At 33.1% G+C, this 19,795-nt stretch overlaps 2 protein-coding genes across 2 annotated transcripts; both read right to left on the minus strand.

Moving 5' to 3' along the window:
* Nucleotides 1-7,464: 7,464 nt before the first annotated feature.
* On the minus strand, nt 7,465-9,584 carry LOC137820387 (3-ketoacyl-CoA synthase 4-like). Its single transcript, XM_068624455.1, has one exon. The coding sequence runs from the start codon at nt 9,264-9,266 to the stop codon at nt 7,728-7,730; it is 1,539 nt and encodes a 512-aa protein (XP_068480556.1). The 5' UTR covers nt 9,267-9,584; the 3' UTR covers nt 7,465-7,727.
* A 7,816-nt stretch (nt 9,585-17,400) lies between these two features.
* LOC137820296 (glycine-rich RNA-binding protein-like) lies at nt 17,401-18,554 on the minus strand. The gene is made up of 2 exons (XM_068624287.1): nt 18,369-18,554; nt 17,401-18,085 (listed from the first exon to the last, which is right to left on the minus strand). The coding sequence occupies exons 1-2, from the start codon at nt 18,480-18,482 to the stop codon at nt 17,642-17,644; spliced, it is 558 nt and encodes a 185-aa protein (XP_068480388.1). The 5' UTR covers nt 18,483-18,554; the 3' UTR covers nt 17,401-17,641.
* Between the last annotated feature and the right edge of the window lie 1,241 nt (nt 18,555-19,795).

The raw sequence follows: 19,795 nt of genomic DNA on the forward strand, positions 1-19,795 counted from the left end.
AGGATCCTCAAAATTGGAGATGAATAATTGGTTTGAATGAAAATGGTGAGTGTGTAATGGAAATTCCACATGATCTATTGATTGAGGCCACATAAACACCTTTGTTGTCATTGGTGAATTTTGTTTATCCTAATTTGTTGACTGACATGACGTGTCCTAGGTACTTTGAGGATGGAGCAATACTTTGTCTGACAACTGAAGCAGTAGAGCAAGTGAATGATTTTATTTTATCTTTGTTAAGTGCTAAAGAAATAACTTATCTTAGCTCGGATACACCTTGCCAATCAGATGAAGATCAGGAAATTGAAGGTGAATGGTTCACGTCTAAGTTCTTTAATGAGATAAAATGTTCAAGGATACCAAATCATTTCCTTCATTTGAAAATTGGTGTGCCTATTATGCTTTTGAGAAATATTGATCAAGCCAATGGTCTCTGTAATGGAACAAGGTTGCAAGTTATTGATTTAAAGAAAAATATAAGAAAATGGTAAGAAAAAGAGATATTTCTTATTCTCTTGTGTGTATTTACATCACTCAATGTATAGAAAATATATACAAGTGTATGGAGACTTTCTCTCTCCAAATTACAAGCTAATTAGGTAGGGATCCACTAATCATGGATTCTATAATTATTAAATTAATTATATATAATTGTGTACAATATCATACAATAATTGCATACAATAATTGTGTATAATTTGATAATTATTATTTCCTTAATACTCCCCCTCAAGTTGGTAGGTGAAGATCATGAACCCCAACTTGTGTCGCAGCGTCAAAAACTGTTCCTTGTTCAGTGCCTACGTAAAAATATCTGCGAGTTGATATTGTGTCGGTACATATGAAGGACTGATTATCCCGGCTTGTAATTTTTCTCGTACAATGTGACAGTCTATCTCAATGTGTTTTGTGCATTCATGAAATACTGGGTTTGCTGCTATATGTAATGTTGCTTGATTGTCACAGAAAAGTTGAGCTGGCAAGTTACATGGCCCCTTTAAATCGTGCAACAGATATCGCAACCAAACTATCTCCAAACAAGTATTGTCATCGTGCGGTATTCTGCTTCTGCAGATGATCTTGATACGTTTGTCTGTTTTTTTTATTTCCATGAGATAATAGAGGAACCAAGAAAAACACAATACCCAGATACTGATCTCCGAGTTGTCTGACAACCTCCCCTGTCTGAGTCGCAATAAGTTTTCAATGTCAAATTGTTCTCAGATGGCAATAACAATCCTTGTCCCGATGATTCTTTGATGTACTTTAGGACTCGAATTGCAGCATCCCATTGAGGTTTTCGAGGAGCCTGTATATATTGACTTAGGGTCTGAACCGAAAATACTATGTCAGGCCGAGTAACCGTGAGGTATATCTATCGTCCCACAAGTCGCTTGTATTTGACTGGATCCTTTAACAACTCTCCATCGTCTAGTGTGAGTTTTAAGTTTGGCTCCATTGGAGATTTGTCTGGACGAGCACCTGTGAGTCCCATATCCTGCAAAATATCAAGCGCATATTTTCTTTGTGATATGTAAATACCAGCTTTCGAACGGGAAAATTCAGTTCCTAGAAAATATTTTAAGTCTCCAAGATCTTTAATGCGAAATTGTTGTAATAGACAGTCTTTAACATGTTGAATTTATGTCAAATCATTTCCTGTCAAAAGAATATCATCCACATAAATCAAAAGGGCAGTAAATGATGAGTTATTTTGTCTTGTGAATAGAGAGTAATATGTCTTGGACTGTTGAAATCCTACAGATTTAATCACATGAGAAAATGTTGAAAAACATGTTCAGGATACTTGTTTGAGACCATAAAGGGATTTGTTGAGTTGACATACAATGTTCTCCCCTGTCGATGATGCCCGGGTGGCAAGTTCGTGTAAATAATTTCATGCAATGTGCCATGTAAGAAGGCATTTTGCACATCTAGGTGGTGAGTAAACCAATTTCTAGTTGCTGCAATGGTAAGGAGACACCTCAAAGTTGTTAATTTTGTTGTTGGTGAAAAAGTTTCAAAATAGTCAACACCTTCAATCTAAGTGTACCCCTTTGCCATCTGAGTTGTACTTTATTTTATAGACCCATTTGCATCTGATGGGTTTCTGCCCAACGGGTAACAATATCAAGGTCCACATTTGATTTAGCTGCAAGGCGAAAAGCTCTTCGTCCATTACTTTTTGCCAATTTGGATCAAAGATAGCTTGAGCATAAGTGTGAGGTTCTTTGGTTGTTGTGATGTTAGCAATATATGCACTATGTGTAGAAGAAAATCGTGAATTAGAAAGAAAATGATGCATAGGATACCTGGTTCCATTCGGTCGGTCTTGGGCAGTGATCGAATGATTGGCTTGGGATTCCGTTACGTAGTCTTAAAGCCAGGAAGGTGGGTTTGATGTGCGACTTAATCGTCGAACAAGAAGGTTGGTTGGAGAAGGTTCGGTAACGGGGTGCAGGACTTCTTGGCGTGGGAGAAGAAGGTTGATCTGTTGGAGGTTCAGTAGGAGAAGATGGTGGATCAAGTGAATGTTGGACAGGAGTGGGTAAGTCAATGTCAATGGCAGGCAAAATATCTGGTAATGGGTGTGAGGATTGCGTCTGAGAGTGTTGACAGAATGGGAAAACACTTTCATGGAAGGTGACATCCTGACTTGTAAAAAAAGTGTATGCATTTATATCAAATAATTTGTATGCTTTTTTATTGTGAGGATAACCAATGAAGATGCATTTTCGGGTGCGCGGATCAAATTTTTGCTTAGGTGAAACAACAGTTGCGTAACAGAGGCAACCAAAAGTTTTTGGTGAGAAAGTGAAGGTGGTTGATTATATAGTAGCTCAAAAGGTGATTCATTTTTTAGTAAAGGTGGTGGCAAGCAATTAATGATATATGTGTCGGTTAAAACGCATTCCCCCCAAAATTCTAATGGTAAATTTGACTGAAATAGGAGGGCTCGTGTTGTGTTTAAATCGTGTCTATGTTTGCGTTCTACTACTCCGTTTTGTTGAGGAGTGTAGACGCAAGTGCATTGACATTCAATACCTTTTTTGAGAAAAAAAAATCATGCATTGAAATAAATTCCAATTCGTTGTCAACACGGATGGTTTTAATAGATGCCTGAAATTGATTTTGTGCAAATGTAATGAATGATTCTAAGAGAGAAATAGCCAAGTACATCTAGTATAGTCATCGACTATAGTGAAGAAAAAAAACGTTTTCCAAAATGAGTTGGGGTTTTCCAAATGTCGCAATGCAATAAATTAAATGGAGAATGAGATTTTATTGTGCTTAAAGGAAAGGGTAGCCTTGTCTGTTTAGCTTTGGGATAAACACTACAATTATTATGAATGGAAATGAGATTTTTATTGATAGGTAGTAATGAAGATGCAAGTTGTAGACGCACCGGAGAAGGATGCCCGAGGCGCTTGTGCCATAAATCAGGGTCGATCAAAATTTGAGATGCGTGGGCTTGGTTTGGAAGAGGGGACATGTAGTATAAGCCTGCATATTGTTTATCTGAGCCAATCATCCTCCCCGTGACCAAGTCCTACAAGATGCAACCATGTGGAAAAAGAACGACACAACAATTTAGTGCACTGGTTATCTTACTAACAGACATGAGATTTAAATTAAAAGAAGGAACACAAAGAACATCTTTGGGAGTGATATTGTTATTGAATTTAATTGTGCATGTAGATGAGATGGTCGCAGTTGAGCCTATGGGCAGATTAACATTTGGAATAAATGATGATGAAGTGTGTGTGAAAAATTGTGAATCATATGCAACGTGACCGGTTGCTCCACTATCCAAAATCCATGGTTTTGTAAAAGCAGAATTAATATACGAGTTATGAGCAAATAGACCTGCAGCGTTTAAAAACGCTTCACTTTTACCATTTTTGTTGAGCGAGTAAACAGCCTTTGTCAATTGCTGAATTTATTTGGCAGTGAACCTTATAAAGGGTTTCTATCGGACTCATTGATGTCATGTGGTAATGAAGAGGAATTTTCCATGTTTGTTGTTGATGAATGAGAGCTTTTGGAGTTATTTTTTATTCGTTGTTGCTGGCCATGGCGCCCATTGGAGTTCCACATCCCATTTTTTATGCAACACCTATCTTCCGTGTGTCCTCTTTTATCACAGTATGTGTAATGAAATTTCAAAGTACGACATTCATTTATGGTATGACCTAGTTTGTTATAGTGTTCACATGTCTTACCTTTTGATTGCTTCCAATTGGCAGATCGACCATGTACTGATGCCGCGATTGAAAAATTCTCACCAGGATTTGAATTCATCTGTTGTTGTGTCTCTTCTTGCACAATCAGAGAGTATGCTTGTCAGACATTTGGTAGAGGATTCATGATGAGAATATTGGACCTGATTGTTTTGAACGAATCATTCAACCCCATGAGGAATTGCATCAGTTTATCTTCTTCCTTCTCGATCTGGTGCTCATTTGTCTTATTACAAACTATGGATGAACGATATAGCTCGATTTCATCCCACAGCGCTTTGAGTTTGATGTAGTATGAAGCCACTAACATCGTACCTTGGGACACATGGTTGCTATTGCCTTCTGAATTTGAAAAATGGTTGGCGCATTCTTCTATCTGAATTGGTCGCGGAGATCTTCCCAAACTTGTCAGGCGGTCTTCGCGTGAATTACCATTGCGGCTATCTCTGCCTCGATGGAGTGACTTAACCATGAAAGAATCATGGAATTACATTGATTCCACAATTCGAATTGGGATGGATCTTTTTCTTGTGACAGCATTTCTATGGTATCATCAACAAATCCAACTTTCTTCTTCGCCGTGAGTGCGTGTACCTTTGTTGTCTTTCAGGATTGATAATTGGCGGCATTCAATTTGGTCGACACCAACATTGTCCTGGTTGGTCTGAATGATGAACATAGTAGGGATCAACTTGGCAGTGTTACTGGTGCCTTCTTTGTCAGACAAGATCTCTTATCTCTTATTTAGGGATAAAAATGGAAAGGTTGTCAAAGCACCAAGATCGGTGCTCTAATACCATATAAGAAAATAATATATAAGAAAATGGTAAGAAAAAGAGATATTTCTTCTTCTCTTGTGTGTATTTACATCACTCATTGTATAGCAAATATATACAAGTGTATGGAGACTTTCTCTCTCCAAATTACAAGCTAATTAGGTAGGGATCCACTAACCATGGATTCTATAATTATTAAATTAATTACAATTACCCCATGGATTCTATAATTATTAAATTAATTACATATAATTGTGTACAATATCGCACAATATCATACAATAATTGCATACAATAATTGTGTATAATTTGATAATTATTATTTCCTTAATAAAAATGTTATTTGTGCAACGCAACAGTTCTAACAGATCAAATATTGGTGATAAAATCTTCATTTCAAAAATGAATTTGATCCCTTCAAATGTAGGTATGTCATTCAAATTTCAGAGAAGACAATTTCCAATAGCTCTTTGTTTTGCAATGAAAATCAATAAAAATCAAGGTCAATCATTGACCAAAGTTGATTTATATCTTCCACGTCCAGTTTTTACACATGGACAGTTGTACGTAGCTATTTCTAGAGTTAGAACGAAATAAGGATTGAAAATTCTAATTCTTGACGAAAATGGAAATATAACAAACAAGAAAAAAAAATGTTGTTTACAGTAAAAATTTTAACAATATTTAAAAGCAATATAACTTATATGATAAACCTGGCATTATAGTTACTTATGTAATGTACTAAAACTTGTCATTTCGTGCATAGCACGAGTTAAAGACCTAGTTTTTAACAAAGAAAAGAAATTTTTTGACTAAGTAATAGTGAGGCAATATAATATCCACACCCTTGGTGGTGGTTGAATGACCAATATACATTATAGAGGTTATTATTGCTTACACGGATAGCTACGTCCATATCTTTTAAAACTGAGTATATTCCTACCATGGAATTAGATGTTTATCTTTATTCACAAAATTTGTGATAACTTCCCCAACTTTCAAAAGCCATCATATTTTGATAATAAAGTATCAACATTGCCCGGTCAAAAATCCCACCAAATTATCCATTACTTCCAAGGTTAAGATTAAAAGTTGCTCAATTTTGTATGTACCCCAAAAGGAACAATTATTACTAATACCATGCACCTTTATTTTAGATACCATCTTAGACTATTCTAGGAGGGTTATCTTTTCATCACTTAACTGCTAACCCTAAAGCCATAATAACCTACATCGTCCAAAATATTAAACAAAATTTAGTCTTTTTATTTAATTATAATCTAGTACCTTTTGACTTTTACAGAAGTTGTAAGTAGAGAAGCTCTGGAAGATGGTACTAAGGATTTATGGGCATAATTGGAGAAAGACAGGTACCTTAGAACTGTAATTGCTGTTTGATATTATTTTACTGGTTTTGTATAAACAATAAAGGACACCTTAAATGATATAGATCTTGGTGATGAAAACAGGGAAAAAAGTAGTCACTTTAAAATGAGAGTAACACCAGAATAAATAAAAAAAACCATAACCTATCCCTTTCGTGCTTATTTCAAAAAACATATGAAATGTTTATTTCGTTCATTTAAAATTATCGAAATAAGAAAATAACATTTTTAATCCATTCTATTATTATCAGTGAAACGCAACGCGCTTGGAAAGAGAAATGAGGGGTGTGTCTCCCTCCCCCTAACATAGCTGAAATCAAACAATTGTAAAAACATGGGACAAAGAAGAATATTATTTATTTAAGGGAAAAAGAAGAATATTGTTTATTTAAGGGAAAAAGAAGAATATTTTATTGAAGGGAAACATGCATTGCCAAAAACACATCATGTGTCAGACCAGAAAATGAGCAGAAATAATAGCTAAGCTTGTTTGTACACCCAACACAATCTTTTCTTTGCCCCACTCAATTTTAAATCAGTATGAATGGTTTGTCTTTCGTGTTTTAAATTTACGATTTAAGCTGTGATTAAAAGAAGGAAGAGTTGCATAGTAATGAGGGAAAAGGTTCTTTTGTTAAAAAAATCAGGTTGCACACAATCATAAAATATAAATGGAGACTATTAAAGAAACAAATTATGCAACAAACAAAAGTTCTGCACATCTCATTCAGAAAACAAGTCAAATTTCATTTATTGTTTGTTTAAGACCGTAAAACTCACTGCTATGATCTTTAAGACTGAAAAAATTATTACCCTATATATAGGAACTAGCCAAGGGTGATTTTTAATGTGCACGCAATCATATTTATACCTAAAATGAAATAAAGGACGCGGCGTGCAAGGAGCCTGGCCATGTGCCATTTTGTTTTACAAAGGCAAGGATTTTGAAACTGTTATAGGTTACGCTCTTTCTGCCCTCCTCGCTTTTCGTATGCTTAATTGGCAGCTACAGTGCACTCAGTTTGAAGACTCGTTCTTCACAATTCCACAATTTAATGCAACTTTATGCACCACAAAAAGGTAATTTCTGACTAAATCCAAACAATTACACCACCTACCTACCTACAACATTGTTTCAACCCAGCAACAAAAATGCACACAAACGACATTAACACTGATCTGAAGATAAAAAGAAATGATGTAGTCAAGGAACCCATGAAAACAGAATAATGTGATGAGTCCGGTGGAGTTTGTAAAGAGGTGGTAGAATAGGAGAGATATGACATGACGCAACTAATCTAAAATCAAACCTCGAATATTTGAGACTACAGAATCTGAACTGGGTACTTATGAATGCAATCTTCCCAGGGACTCTTGGGTGAGGGATTCACATGTCTGAGGGCTTCCCACACCGCACTGTTGCACTTGAACCCACTCCCAAACGCAATCTGCCACACTCTGTTCCCCTTTCTCATCCTTCCCTTCGCCTCCGTGTAAGCCAACTCGTACCAAATTGAACTCGATGAGGTGTTCCCGAACCTGTGCAGCGTCATCCTCGAAGCCTCCACATGCAGCGGCAGAAGCTGCAGATTCTTCTCCAACTCATCAATCACAGCCCTCCCACCAGCGTGAATGCAGAAATGGTCAAACGCGAGCTTGAAATCAGGGATGTAAGGCTTCATCTTGGCGTTGAAAAGCTTTTTCAAAACAAGTGTGAGAAAGAAGAGAAGTTGCTCACTTATAGGCAACACAAGGGGACCCAAAGTGGTTATGTTAGTCTTAAGAGCTCCACCCGCAATTGCCATGAGGTCCTTCGACAGAGACACGCCGGTTTTTCCGATATCGTCTTGTTCCTGGTACACGCACCTGAAGGCCTTGTCATCCGCCCCTTTGTGAGTCCTCACCACATGCAAAAGCTTGTATTTGGCTCGTCTTTTATCGGAGCTTTTGTTGGACAGGAGAATGGCGGCCCCACCAACGCGGAAGAGGCAATTGGGTATCAACATGGCCTTGTTGTTCCCGAAGTACCAATTCTGAGTTATGTTCTCGGTGCTGACGACGACAACGTAAGTGTTGCGGTGGACCTGAAGCATGTCTTTGGCGAGATCGATGGCGATGACGCCGGCGCTGCAGCCCATGCCGCCAAGGTTGAAGCTTTTGACATTGCCACGGAGCTTGTACTTGTTGACGATCATGGCAGAAAGGGAGGGCGTGGGGTTGAAGAGGCTGCAATTGACGACGAGGATTCCGATGTCCTTGGGCTTGACGCGGGTGTTGGCGAAGAGGTTGTCGAGGGCGCCGAACATGACTTGCTCGGCCTCTTCCCTGGCGGCGTCCATGGAGGGGCGCGGGGGGATGGAGTGCATGGCCTCGGGGAGATAGGTTTCCTCGCCGAGGCCGGAGCGTTGGAGAATCTTGCGCTGGAAATCGAGGGAAGAGGGGAGGAAGTCGCCGGTGAGGGTGGAGTGGTGGAGGAACTTTTGGAAGTGGACGCGGAGGTGGTGGGGGGGACGGTAGCAGGAGTAGTCGATGAGGTAGATGGAGGTGGGGCGGGTCATGATGTAGAGGGTGGATCCCAAGGCGAGGATGGCGGATATAGCGATGACGCTGAGGAGGTTGTACTGTAGGTGGGCCCACAGCTCCTGAATGTCCTGCGTCTTCATCTGAGAGGCTTGGATGAGGATTACGGACATCAGAGGTAGCAGGCACAGGGTTACCAGGTGTGACATCAGGTAGTGGTACCCCAGTTTCACATACTTCAGCTTCACGCTCTGCACGAAATCCGGTAACCTCTTTTTCGACTCCTTCGAGGTTGTGTTCGTGTTCGTGGTCGTGTTGGTGTTGGTGTTCATGTCGGAACTCATATTGGGATCTGATCTGATCTCAAATCTGGTTCTTATCAGACGGGAACAGAGAAAGAGAAGAGAGAGAAGGATGAGTGCGTTGGAAATGGAATTGAATGGGTGAAGGAAGTGAAAGGAGAATGATATATGAAGGAGAGAATGGTGCGGTGAGGGTCAAAGGGAGCTTCAATGTCACTCCTTTCGCCCTCGCCCTCTTCACTCTCTCTTCTTCTTGACTTTCTTTCTTTCTTTCTGCAACTCTGTTTTCGGATTAATTAGCTGTTTCTCTTTCTCTTTCTGTCTTTTTCACCCCTTTCTTCCTCCTCAACCATCCAATCTATTCCCATTCATACATTTAAGTCATAACTCTTTTATTAATATTTTTTATTATTAATATTTTAATCTAATTTTCATTTTAAAAAGTATTTATTAAATAAATGTTGATAAAATAGCAAGTGTTCAAAAGATATTTTTTCTTATTTTAATTACGTTAAAAAAAAGTGTTTTTATATTTACGGGCAAACTTGTATATACAAATATTTACAACCACAAAAAAAAATTATAAATTAAAATTAAATTATTCTCTTTCAATTTTACGTTTGAACAAATTTATCTATAATATATTTTTTACAAATTAAAATTAACTAAACTTGTAGTAGGTTTATTTTAATTTATGAACTTTATTTCATGAAACTTTCTTTTAGTATAGCTTATGTTTATAGTTATTGTATTTTTCGTTGAAATTCATAATCACAATGAATTTGCTAAAATGTTTATACTAACATATATTTAACATGTTTTTGTTTCTCTTCTTAAATTTTTTTTCTTTGTAAAAAAACTGGCTTTACAGTACTTTTACACCGTCCAACATTCAGATTCCAAGTTAAACTTAACTAAATTTTAAAAGTTGTTTCCAGAACAAGTGTTCTGATGACTGGAATTTTTCTATTTTTTACTTGTTTCATTTATAATGTTTTGCTAGAAAATAAGAAAGAGGGAAATGGAGGTTTTCTTAAAAAATTGTTTATAACAACAGTATAAGAGACTTACGCATAAAACCAAAAAAAAAGTGCATAATATCAAATTTATGAAGAGATTACCATTAAATATGTCAACTATTATTATTATTTTAGTAGTAAATTTATAAAAATACATTATTTCTTTTTTTCAATCAAACAATATTTTTTCAATAATCCTTAAATGATATTGTTAAAAATGATGAAATAAAGATCATTTTTATTGTTTATATTAATTAAGAGAGGGTTATTAAATAGTATCATTTAATATTTTTATAGAAAAAAAGTGACAACCATGTATTACCAAATAGGTAATTAATAGTCACTTGTTATATCAAGAAATATTCTGATGAGCTTTTTTACTTAAAAGAAAATGAGTTCAAGCCATTCATGAAGGAAAAGAGAATGTACGAATTGCAAAGGAATTGGAATTTATAACAAATTTAAGTTTCTTTTGTGAAATAAATTTAAGGGGGAAATTTATCTCAATTGACTTTAAAAGAAAAAAAAAACAAAAATAACATCAATTCTCAAAAAATTCGAAAGTGATTACAAAGTTCAAGAGAATCTTATTTATGGGTGTGGATAATTTTTTACTTACTCTAACGTGAATGAAGCTCAAATTTTATTAATTTATTAAAAAAAAATATTATGAAACTTGCAAAGTACTCTACTTCAAAATACAATTTGCAAGTCAAGCTTCTCATTTAAGTTATCAATGTCGCAAAATAAAGATTAATTACAAAAATTAGTTTCTCCTATACACTACATTATAGGAACCTTCTTCTATCCTCCTTGCATTCTTCATATTGGCATTTTCTTGCACCCTTCATGTTGTCACTCTCCATAATCCTTTTGATAGTGAAGGATTTGTTTGGGCCACTTATGATTGATTCATTTTTAAACTCATCACTAACTTGATTTTAAGCCCAAATTATTAATAAGTTTATTAAGAGAGGACTCAAGTAAAAGGATAGTTTTTCATATAGTTATTAGAATTTCATTATTCATAGATTCTTCTGGTCATTGTTTTTGCAATTGGTCCCTTGTTTATTATTTTGTCCCTTGATTATTATTCTTTCATCATATTTCATTACACAGTAGACACCAATGAATTTTCAGTACATTCGTGTAAAACACAAAAGTAAACAAAAGAGTTTAAGTTGGTCCTTAAATGATATTATTGGAGTCAATAAAGAAAATGTTAACATGATATTATTTTTGTAAATATAAAAAAATAAAGACAAAATCGTAAAAAAATATGAAACAAAATAATCAAATCATCACAATTCAATAATAATTAGTGTATTTGACCTAGTTAAGATAATAAATAAATCCTACAATAATTTCACTTTTTGGCAACTAGGAAACAAATTCTTTGATATAACTTAATTCATCTAGCTTAATTACGCCACAAGATAACTGATATGTATACAATTTTAATTTAGTGGGAAGTCTTTGATTCAATAATCACATTATAATGACCAATTTCGAATATCATTGATACATGAAATACTATTATTCTATCTAAATTTTTATTTAAAATATAAATGTTATTATTTTTATAATAATCTTTACCTCATGCATAAAACAACATGGAATAACCTATCGTTTTATAATTGTATTGGTAGATGAAGTAATGAAATGTTACAACAACTATATTATTGTTTTTTACTAATTGTGTTGAACTAATCACTCCATATATCACACACTAATAGAAAGAAAAATAATATATTTTATGATATTATGTATCTAAACTCTTTTTCCCTTTAATAAATGAATAATAGGTACAATATATTAAGTATTTTTTTAAAGAAGACGTGTTGAGTGGAGATCCAAATTAATTCAAGTAATGAGCACGTCAATATAAAAAAAAATATTATTAAAACTATCTTAACAATATCAAATTGAAAGATTAAGTATTACAATAGTCATATATTTGAAGTCTATAAAAGAAGATGTTATTGCAAACCCTATAAAACAACAATCGATATCATAGTTAAAAGTAAAAATTGCAATTTTCAATAAAACAACTGTTAGAAGATAACATTGTTATAGGTTAGGACGAAAATCAAGTCACTCAAAATTACAAATAAATATATTGGTAAATTCTTATGGTTTCAATTTATTTAGGATAGGCTCATTATTTTTAAATTTTACTCGTTGTTTTTTTTTTTTTTAACTTAATGATTTGCTATTGTTTCTGATGGCTAGACATGCAAACATATTTAGACAGTGACCAGAAGGAAAAAAAATTATAGATGAAATTTGTAATTTCATACACTTTTTTGTTTTATATTTTTTTCTCGACATTTTAATTTTGCTATAATATTTTCTTTGACCATATTACAATGTATGGTTCAGTTTTGTTTAACAGTTGCCATGGTATCAAGGATGAAATGAATAGTCATTACTCTATAACGATAACAAAAAATAACTCATGGAAGTCAATTTTAACAAGCTAAACAAATTATATAAATTAAATTATATATGAAAGTCAATTTTAACTTAAAAATATTTTATTTCATTTTTTAAAAAGTGTTTACGTAAAAATTGATTCAAATAGGTTTCTTCTTAGTCACAGTATAAGATTCAAATTGAATTTACCAGAATCCACTTAAGAATAAAATGTACTCGTACTCAAGTACAGAATCTAAACATGCAATGAAACACGTAAAACTCTAAGAAATGTAAATCTTAAATCTAAACAAGGAAAAACAACAAAAATGTAAGGTTGAAACTGTAAATGATGACAATATAATTTTAAAATGTAATGTAACAAGAGGATTTGATTCCAGTGTCTCAATTATTCACCTTCTTTGTTACTTTTCTATTTGCAAGAATATGCATAAAGAGATAATTTGGGTTGTATATAGTTTTACTAATTCAGTTCCTTGTTCCTCTTATGCAAATAAGAGTTACTTTCACTATATTTTATTAATATTTTCACATATGTTCTTTTGTGTTCTGTTTTAAATTTTTCCAATATTAATATTACAGTATAGTCATGTATAATATTTTGTGCTAACATATAATATTTACAGTATTTTTTCCATTTTATATTCCTAATAAGTTTAAAACATTGTTACAACAAATCATTCACAAACAAAAAATATTATGACTCTCATATAGATGATTCATATCATATATTACACATAAATAATAACATCCAAAAAAAATTTAGTAATAATAATAATGAATAATATTAATTATAATAAAAATATATGTTTTCATCTATATTTATACAACCCTTTCAACTAATTAACATCCTTTAAAAAAATAATTGAATTGATTTAAAATAACAAATTTTTTATAGTATATATTATTATTCCAAATTTATTTTTAAATATTTAAAGTTAAAATAATTTGGAGAGATTTTAGTATTGCTGAATTATTATATTCTTGAACCAAATTAAGATAAAAATGATTTTATGATTTAATTAAAGATATTTTAAGAAAAAATAATGAGTGTACTATTCTATTATAGAGAAATCTTATAAAAGGACACTATTTTGAAAAAATAACTTATAAATAAGATAATATATTTAAAAATAATTTTTTATCTATTTTTTTTAGAAAACATTTTTTTAATTTTTCAATTACTTAATTTTATTTGTGTTCTCTGTAACTCCCACCAGAAAATAAATGATAAATGATGGGCTATTGATCTTGATTTGAAAATGGGTAATTGTGAGAATAGCAGGACAATGATGAGTTGATGATAACGCTAAACCTTTCCTACCCTTTTGACCGAAAATTAGTATTATGACATTCACACGTGAAAATGGCAGAGACTCAATGATTGCTATTAGTTACGGCCCCACTCCCACGAACTTCCACACAAATTATTCTTTATCGTGTGCCCGAAACTTAGGATGCGTTTACATTGGTGACTCAATGTGGAAAGATTTAACCACCGAATTTGAAATAATTGGAAAGGAAATTATAAAATATAATTTTTTTTGGACAAATTATAATAAATTTATTATAAAAAATTATTAAATTTTGTGAAAAATATAATAGTTATGAGAATTTTTTTAAGTTTTTAAAAAATATAAAATATAAGTTTATAAAGTTATGTTGTCTTTAAAAATATTTAAATAATAAAAAATAATTATTTTTGTGTAAATTTAAATTTTATAAAAAATAAAATACTGAATTTGTAAGAAAATGTTACTAAAATGTATGATTAATGTGATAAATATGATTAAATTTTTTATTTTTTAAAAATATTAAAAATATAATATTATAAATTTATTCTTATTTTTAAAATTAGTTAAAAAGGTAAACATCCTATACCAGAATAAAAGATTATTTTAAATTTTAAAGAAAATATTATTTAAAAACAAAAATTATTAAAACAAATTAATTTATACAATATCAAATTTAAATTAAGGAAACTTAATTTATTTATTATTTAATTATTTATTTTATAATAATAAAATTTTAAAATATCTATATTATAATATAATATATATGATCGATTAAATTAAAAAAACTTATTGTTTGTCGGTTGACTCGATTGCCTTCGTAATCACACGTCAAATTCTCTCTGCCTAGGTTTGTGCTTTTCTTCGATCAAACACCCTGTACTTACAAAGACAAAGGAGCGTCCTAAAAGCCGTTTACACTCCGACGCTCAAGTCAATACTGGGGCAAAGAAACAGAAATGTGTATCCCAGCTCTCGTCTCAAGAACTATGTGAAGACTGCATAAAACTTGCGTACTTTGTGAGGTTTCTTACTACCCTTTATATAGTCTAGGGTTTTCACTGCCCGCATTTAGGGTTTCTGAGGGCATGCCTTAGTGCCGCTTTCACCCAATCTTAGGGCAATCTAGCGCGTAAGGCTCCATTACTGGAGTGCAATCTCTGACGGAATGACCACCTGTGTACCAACTTGTGCACCTAATCTCTGGGGTCATCTGTCCTGGGAGTTCCCTAGTTATTCACGTGCCATGCATGCAACCTAATGAGCCTTAGCGCTTCCAATGGTTATTTGCTTGTGGCGTGCTTGAATGCGCTATTCACACCACACGCACGGACCCCTCGTGATCTAGGCTTCCCCCTACTAATAACTGGTGTGTCGTCTGCGATCCACCTCTCGTGGTCCAGCTCTGCTGTTTGAGTCAAGTCACCAATTCCGATGTCACATCGCCCTCACTCTGTTGCCAGGACACATCAGCACATCCTGGTGATCGACCTGCGAGACACTGACCCATGCCGCTTGAGGGACCCAGCTCACGTGGCCCACCATTACTAGCAATCAACGACGTCCGAGGACTGATCGGTACACTTATATTTGAAAAAGTTTTTTAAATTTTTTTTAATACTTTATTGTCTTGATTTGTAATTTTATCTTTAACAAAATATTTTGATGTGTTTTTTCACTTCAAAACAAAAAGTTTCTAAATATTTTTATATTAAAATGTGTATATTAAATTTATGGGTTGCTATATTTTAAAATAAATTAATTATTTTTTAAAAGAGATAGAAGTGAGAAAGGAAAAGTAATGAAACTTTATTGTTGTTAGCACCGATTACAGAGATTAGGATATTATGTAGTGTATAACTGGATGCAAATCTCTTACTTTGTAAGTTGGTTTTATGAGGTTGAGTTTTCACTTCTTAATATGGTATGAAAGTTATTTCAAATCTATCAATTGTTTGTTGGACTTATTAGGTCATCCATTATCAGGCTGTTATCGAACCATGTGTTGGTAGCCTCGGCGTGAGGAGATGTGTTGGAGATCACACATCGATTAGAGATTAGGACATTTCGTAATATATAAGTGGGTGCAAACCTCACCTTATACGTCGGTTTTATGAGGTTGAGATAGACTTAAAATCAATTTTTCCAGTTCTTAATTCTTAATAATTGTTGTCCCTTTGTTTGTAGAGGTCAATTTTTGTTCTATGGTCTTGTAGAAGTAACCTTCACTGGAGAATTTTGCCTTCCTTTCCTCCAAATACAATAATAAACCTATAAATCGAAAAATCTACATCGAAGAATATACCAATTACAACCTAATACAATTGGATGATATCTTTTATGATTTAGAGAAAATCAACGAAAAATTTAAAAGCCAACATGGTTGGACGAAATATACTCTAATTGAGAGAAAATCTACAACTAAAGAACTACAAACCAACATAATTTCAAAAATATACTACTATTGAAAGGAAATGTACAATACAAAATCTACAGCCCAGTATGGTTGGAAAAAATATACTACAAATGACAAAAAATATACAACAGAAAATCTACAACCGAACACAACTTGGTAAAATATTTATAATGAAAAATAAGGAGAAAAATTGCCTCCAACTTATATAGGAGAAATCGATACCAATTGAATTGGAAAATAATGATAGAAAATTAAAATAAAAACAAATGGAAATAATCGTAGATTAAACTAAAGTTAATCATTATACTAAATAGTTTTAGCATGACTAAAATTTAGTCTATTGAAATGAGACTGACCATTCTACTTAAATGGTTTTAGAGAAAATAATAAGTGATCTCACTCATAATTTAGTTGTGACTCAAAGTTTAAGAACTTTTATAAGAACATTTACCCTTTTCAATTATAACCCATAATTTTAATAAAAAATTATAAAAAATATTTATTTGTAATACTTAAAAGCGAGAAAAATAAAAAATTTAGATTAAATAAAAAAATAAAAAATTTAAATTAAATAATATTAATTAAGATTTATGGGATTTCATACTACTAACTAACCTTATTTCGTTAAAGATAATTTTGTGCATGCATCCTACAAGAATTTATTTATAATAATAAAATATTAAGTTGCAAAAGTCTTATATTAATTATAATAAAAAAAAAACTTAATATATTAATACCTCATAATAGTTAAATATAATTTTGTACATGACTTTCTCGTACTTTTCCATCGAGTCACTTCGTGAAGGACGTAACGAATTGTATTATACCATTATTATATCAATAGAATACATAGTTGACCATTATTATACCATTTTACAATTTTACATTTATTTTTCTCAATTTTCAACTCTTTCGAAAGAGCTAAAAAAATATTAAAACTTTTAGAAATAATAAGTACACAAATTGTAAGAATGGAAAAGCTTTAAGAAATAAAACAGAGAAGACAGACTATAAAAAAAAACTAGGATCATAATTTATGACTATTCATTTTTTTTATTGTTTAAAATCAGTACACAGGTTGATTGAGAGGTCAAAAACGATAACAGCAGTACAGTAACAGAGAAACAATAAGAGTAACAGGTGCTCAAACCATAAAGATGTTCCAAACCTAAATTACCACAATATTTGAAGGGGAGGAGGATACAACATACCGTCCCCCTTTTTTCACCCACTAAACCCTACATCAAAACAACCCTAATTCCTCCAGCTTCCACCATCCGAAGCACCACCTCCTCTCGAATAGCGGGACCCACCATCGCCATATCCACGGTCTCTTCCACCTCCATAACCACCACCTCCGTATCCACCACCACCGCCACCATAACCTCCACCACCACCATTACGGTTATAACCACCTTCACGTCTGCCGCCGCCTCCACCGTAACTACCTCCTCCACCACCTCGGCCATATCCTCCTCCACCGCCATTACCGCCATATCCACCACCACCGCCGCCGCCGCCTCCATAACCACCACCACCACCGCCTCTCCCACGAGACTGAGCCTCGTTGACGGTGATGTTACGGCCGTCGAGGTTCTGGCCGTTCATACCTTCGATAGCGTCTCTCATCGCCTGTTCCGTGGCGAAGGTCACAAATCCAAACCCTCTTGATCTTCCAGTTTCGCGATCGTTGATTACCTGAACACAAGAAAAAACAAGGAATCGCGTCAGATCGGAATCGGAACCCTGAAATTCAGGGAAAATGAAAAAAAAAAAAAACAGATTAGAACCGATCGATCTTCGCCTTTGAATCAAAGATGAAGATGAACGTACCGATTGGTGTGAGTAATAAAAGAATCATTATAGTAACACAAGTATCATAGATCAAGTAACGCAAAACAGATGAGAGAGCACAGATCAGAAGAGATCGAGAGAATCCAAATCCGAATGGTGTCAGATCCGATCCCTGCGACTAACGGACCTTCGATTCGATGATCTGGCCATACTTTGAGAAGGCTTTGTCAAGAGCTTCGCTGTCAGTGGCCCAAGCAAGCCCACCAACAAAGCATCGGAACTCAATTTCTGCAGAAGCCATTGACAACACTCACAAACCCTAAATGACACAAACGGAAAGAACCAACAAGATTAGCACGAAGAACAATGCCTTGCCCTCATGTCTTGTTATATAGCGTCCAATCTTTTAACTAGGGTTAACCTCCACCACGCATCGCCCAACCAGGGTTATTTAATCTAGGTGTACTCTCAACTCTCGACTCCAGTACTCTGGTCAATCCTCGTTGATTTTATCTTTTTTTTTTAATAAAACCACTTCCCACTTACTTATTTATTCATTTAATACAATAATACTAAAGAAGATACTTATAAAAAAATATGTATTAAATCAGATCACACAAGTTGATTAGTTTTATTCTTTTTTTTTTTGGAAAGTCTAACTCGCTACAGATGTTAATCCATCTAAACAAATTAATTAAATTTAAATAAATAAAAACAAATGAATTATTATAAAGTAGGGGAATCAAGTTAAGATCTGATGAAGACTTAGAGGTTAGTCCTTCAAAATATGTTTAGTGACTTCATCTCTCTCCATAAAGTTTTTTATAAACCTCTGATTAGAGGTTTAAAATAAATAATTATTTGGTAATAATAGGTAGTGATATTAATTAATGAACTAATATAAGGGTGTAATTATTTTTGGAATAAAGGGTTATAGTATGACTGAAGTTGAAAGTATACCAAAAGAGACGCGCAGATATTTGGATGGGTTCGAAAATATCTGAGTGTTGTTCAGAGGAAATATCTTATATGCTGAATTACAGTAGTGCCCCTAGCTGGAATGGAAATTATCATACCTACCCTCATTTATGTTGGTGGCCTCTCATCTGAACCGCTTTGTTTTAATTTCCTCAGTCTCCTAATTATATAAGATACTATTTTTTTTCTAGTGGTTAAATTTTAAATAATTATAAGATATTCATGTTTATAAATTTTAAAATTTAGACTTAATTTGATACAAAATTAAAAATATTAACTAAATATGTTATAAAAATACTTTTAATAGAATAATAATATAAAAAATATATAAGGAAGGGAAATATTATTAAAATAAGACAAAGACATAAAAATGAGAAACACATTCCATTTAATAGAAAATATTTTTTATTATTGTTGTGATAAAAACATCTTCAAGTATGTTCAACTAGTCTCTTTGAAGTTAGTAATTAATTTTTTTACTATGAGAATTATGATTTGAAAGTATTTTTAACTAAATTTGAGATGAAGATTATTAAATAATTCAAATATTTGAAGTATTATTAACTACATTAAAGAATTTTATAGCACAATTATATTTGTGTCCATTTTCAATAATCATATTAAGGAAGATTTGTT

The sequence above is a fragment of the Phaseolus vulgaris genome, chromosome 9 (assembly GCF_000499845.2).
Source record: "Phaseolus vulgaris cultivar G19833 chromosome 9, P. vulgaris v2.0, whole genome shotgun sequence".
NCBI lineage: Eukaryota > Viridiplantae > Streptophyta > Magnoliopsida > Fabales > Fabaceae > Phaseolus > Phaseolus vulgaris.

Coding starts and splice junctions, on each gene's coding strand:
- LOC137820296 (XM_068624287.1), bottom strand. CDS start 18,482: ATGGCTTCTGCAGAAATTGAGTTCCGATGCTTTGTTGGTGGGCTTGCT. Junction 18,086..18,368: donor GCCAGATCATCGAATCGAAG/GTCCGTTAGTCG, acceptor TCTTGTGTTCAG/GTAATCAACGATCGCGAAAC.
- LOC137820387 (XM_068624455.1), bottom strand. CDS start 9,266: ATGAGTTCCGACATGAACACCAACACCAACACGACCACGAACACGAAC.